Source organism: Pinus tabuliformis, chromosome 5_1 (assembly GCF_031772625.1).
Source record: "Pinus tabuliformis cultivar Carrire ecotype Pingquan chromosome 5_1, CPIR1, whole genome shotgun sequence".
In the NCBI taxonomy this organism is placed as follows: Eukaryota; Viridiplantae; Streptophyta; class Pinopsida; order Pinales; family Pinaceae; genus Pinus; species Pinus tabuliformis.
In genome coordinates this window covers 428,344,072-428,348,391 of record NC_142305.1, presented here as the reverse complement: position 1 = coordinate 428,348,391, position 4,320 = coordinate 428,344,072, and the positions used below count along the sequence as shown (strand labels likewise).

Here is a 4,320-nt window from a genome sequence, read left to right as displayed (position 1 = left end):
ATCAATTTAATTTTCGGGATTTTAAATAAATGATGTATGATTTAAATAAATTAATTTTCTATTATAATTTGAATTTCAAAGAATTAATGTTATTGTGATTGTAACCTTAAACAAAGATTGGAGAAACATGTTAACTGCTGCAACACACCTTTACTTTTGTTGCGGAAAATCTATCTCTTTGCAACGAGATGCAAAATTACATTCACAATTTCTCTCACAAACAAAAACCATTTGTGGGCCTGCAACCGAAAATTCGTACCTGTATATTATTATAGGAAACCAATGATAAATTATGTGGCCATCGATACAAGTGGCCACCTACATAAGTTGCCAGATAATCCCCTTGTGGAACACGGAGCCATTTTAATTTTCCATAGAAATGGGGGATCAGAGGAACGAGGAAATAAACAATGATGTAACCCTGGAAGGGCGAAAGTATTTACCGATTTCACGCTACTCAGTTGTTTGATTGGCGCCATTGGTGTTGGTGCGCTTCTTCATAAAATTTAATTTGTTACAGGCAAATATGACAGCATAGCAGAAGTAATGCCGTTATTATTATTGCCATCGCCATCTGCTGCTGAGTGCAATGGAGGAGGAAGAAGATCACAACTGAGAATTATGGTACGCATGGCCACCGGCTCTTCCATTTTCTTGTTTGGAATTGACATCTTCATCATCATCAATGAGGTCGGCATCTGTCACAAAACTCTTCCACAACCAATGCTTTTTCCACACTCTGTCCATCATTTCTTCGATCGGCACATTCTTCGTCTCCGGAAGGAGAAACAGCACAAAGAGGGACATAATGAACACCCAACCAGCAAAGAAGAAGAAGATGCCGTATTTGAAATTGCAAAGCATTGACAGAAACGCCTGTGCAACACCAAATGTAAAGAGCAGATTCACGCACACCGTCACGCTCTGTCCAGCGGATCTTGTTTCCAGTGGAAACGTTTCGCTGGGAATCAACCATCCGAGAGGACCCCATGACCATGCAAACGCTGACACGAAAACGCAAACCATCAACACTATCACAATGGCCGTCGCTTGAGAAAGCTGCTGCCCGTCCTTCAATCCTGTCGCCAACAGGATTCCAATAATCACCTGCAATTTTCATATTCACAATGATCACTATTATGTTTCACCATTCGAAATGAACTAGCTGCCTATAAACAAAGCAATGAAATCGAAATGAAGCAGAAGAGCAAATGGGGATGACCTGTGAAATGAACATCTGTATTCCTGCTTCCAGAAGAAGCACTCTTCGACCAAGTTTGTCCACCGAGTAGATGGAAACTATAGTGGATATCACATTGACTGCGCCAGTAATAACCGCAGAGTAAAGAGAAGCATCGCTCTTGAATCCCAGGGTCTGGAAGAGCACGGGAGCATAGAACATAATGGCATTGATACCAGTCAACTGCTGGAAGATCTGCAGAAATATGGTTATGACAAGCTGAGGTCTATTCCTGCGTTTCATGAGGTTTCGAAATGGATGCTTAACTTCCGCGGCTGTTTTACTAGCCTGAACTAGTTCACTGAACTCTGCATCCACATTATCAGTTCCCCTGATTTTTCTCAATACATTCTTGCCGTCTTCCAGGTGTCCTCTTTCAATCAGGCTGTTGGGTGTCTCTACTAAACATATAGACCCCACAGATAGCAGAATTGCAGGGATACCTGCCAAGCCCAAAGAAAGCCTCCATCCCCATGGCTTGATCTTAGCTGTAAAATAGTTCACTAAATTTGCGCACAGAATGCCTATTGTAATATTCAACTGGAAGAGGATGTTTAGACCCCCTCGAATTCTTGTCGGTGCTATCTCTGACAGGAAAAGAGGAACCGCCTACAGTTACATAAAAGAAAGGCCCTTTCATCGCATCAGTGTTCCAATCGATAGACTGAAGGAGAAAAACAATGCTGTCTAAGATTTATCCCAAAATGAAGGCACGCAGAGGATAATGTAGCTAAGAAATTTGCAGAGAATTAGAATCAATTGAGTATATACCTCACAAATATAATAGAATATGTTTTAATGCAAGCTATCTCATTACGTTTTAAAAGAAAACTCAAAGGATTCAATTAGAAGCAAAGTTTGTGATATCAAATGCGTGTAGGAATTTTACGGATCTGTACTCTGGTTATATAGAAAATAATATACAATATATGCAATGATTTCGCAAAAAGAAGTGAGCTATTAAAGGCGCTTTTTGCCTGAAGGGAATGCGCAGGAGCGATTCCTCTGTTAATTATTTGAATCTTAGTACTAAATCAAAGATTCCGTCTTATCAGGAATATAAATCCTCTGTTTTCAGACCTGATTAGCGAATCCGACTCCACATCCAAGTAATAATCTTCCGATAATGAGCATTAGAAGATCCTGCGCTGCCGCATTGAAGGTGACTCCGGCAAGAAAGAATAGACCGGCAATAAGCATTGTCGGTCTCCGGCCAAATCTTCTGGTAGTATACGACGCAAAGAATGTGGCTACAAGACCGGCTAGATACAGAGATGATGTAAAGAGCTGTAATCCTTGATTGTCGTACTTGCAGTATGTACTTTGTTTCGCCTCGTGTTCCTTGCGCGCCACGGCGGGGAAGAATTTCTCAAGAAAGTCGTCCATGCCAGTCACTCCGCCTGCATTAAGACAATCAGCCGTCAGATCCTGGATGTAAATTAAATTAAGAAGCTAAATCTGTTCAAAGGAGAGTATTCCTACAAACTTTTCCCAAAGGTATGAAGAGCTGAAGACCTTCAGATCACATTATGGAACTCCTAAAATTCATTTAAGATATTCAGTTTACACAACAATATGAAAGCATCATCAGTCGTAAGGATTGCGTGAATCTCACTAATGAAAATTTTGATCAGGCTCCACATTGAAAATCCATAGTATATATAGTATACTGTTTTCTGACGCCTAACATCCAGCAATTTCGCACAAGAAAATACTGTTCTTTATAAAATATGCAGAACAATTATCGAACCTTGTTGAGGTGCATAAGAAATCAATGAGAGAGAAAAGTTCTCTCATTTCTTTCTTCTGTAAGTTACAGGACAACGAGATCAAATTGGAAGGAAATATTCCGGCCTTCAACAAAGCGGAGGAAAGCAGTATATTGCAATAGTTGTTGAAAATACACAAAACCGTCAAATTTTCAGATTTCTTCACAAAACAGTCAATTTTTTCATTACAAAACAGCTAAATGAGTGAAATCTATGCGCACACTGAGCCAGCAGCCAAACGAAATCAAAGCTTCCAGAGGTTACCTGAAATTCCAATATCGTAGCCAAACATTAACCCGCCGCTGGCAGCCATGATACAAGTTATGATAACATAAGCTGTTATGCGCGCCTCGAAGGCTACATTCCCAGACCCTACTGGGCCTGTAAATCCCCCGCCGGCCATTCTTTCTACTATATCCTCTGCACCTAAAACACAACAAAATCCTGAAAGAACTAAACAAGTAGTTCTTTTATGCAAACAAATGACAGACCGACTCCTGCTTTCGTCTTCTGCCTATGGACACAAATGGCCTCCGCAATTGCAAATGGCTCCCCGGCTTCGAATTTATTGTGATGAAATGGTTCCGGCAGTCAAACATTGTAAAAATATTCCGAGTCAGCCTCCTCGGAACCATGCAGTCCACGTCTGATCACGCTGTCCTTGGCAACACCCCCGAGGTCTTATCGGCACCATTAGACACGTAGATACATACTCTTGCATTAAATGCCGTCTCCAGGTTACATTGACACGTGGTATCATAGGTCTAGCAATGGTAATTAAATTTTCACCCCATCCATTTGGCACTTGCTTCCTTATCCACCGCCAGGAGAGAGCAGTGACGTGGAATAACTTACACTCACGGTCGATGCTGTAGGTCTCCAATTCCGAATAGTTTTTGCCACGTGGATGAATAATGATGGAGATTTAAGGATAAAATGAACACAAAATTACACTCAATGCGGAGACCGCGATTCCACGTTAGATTACAACTCAGCGAAATTCATATTTCCTTCAGCGTTTATTGCTGGAACCTCTGGATCTGCCAGGTGTGGATGCGATACGGATATAATATATTAGGAGTAGTCTACCTGGGCGGAGGAATGGCCCGGTTTCCGTCACCGCCCGGAAAAACCTCCGGCTCCGGCCGCCGGAAATTCCTCCGCCCAGCTCCGCCACCCTCAACGAGCTCCGCCCAGCGCCGCCGCGAGCTCCGCCCACCTCGTTTCCATGAACTTCCAGATAATACTAAACATCGATGCGTGGCGCAATGGTAGCGCGTCTGGTTCAGATCACAAGGTTACGTGTTCGAT

At 42.1% G+C, this 4,320-nt stretch overlaps 1 protein-coding gene across 1 annotated transcript; it reads right to left on the bottom strand.

Annotated features, from left to right (window-relative positions):
* Positions 1-242: 242 nt before the first annotated feature.
* On the bottom strand, positions 243-3,532 carry LOC149165323 (sugar transport protein MST4-like). Its single transcript, XM_089431116.1, has 4 exons — positions 3,274-3,532; positions 2,321-2,640; positions 1,223-1,849; positions 243-1,107 (listed from the first exon to the last, which is right to left on the bottom strand). Exons 1-4 carry the CDS (start codon positions 3,410-3,412, stop codon positions 607-609), a joined length of 1,587 nt encoding a protein of 528 aa, XP_089287242.1. The 5' UTR covers positions 3,413-3,532; the 3' UTR covers positions 243-606.
* Positions 3,533-4,320: the final 788 nt, after the last annotated feature.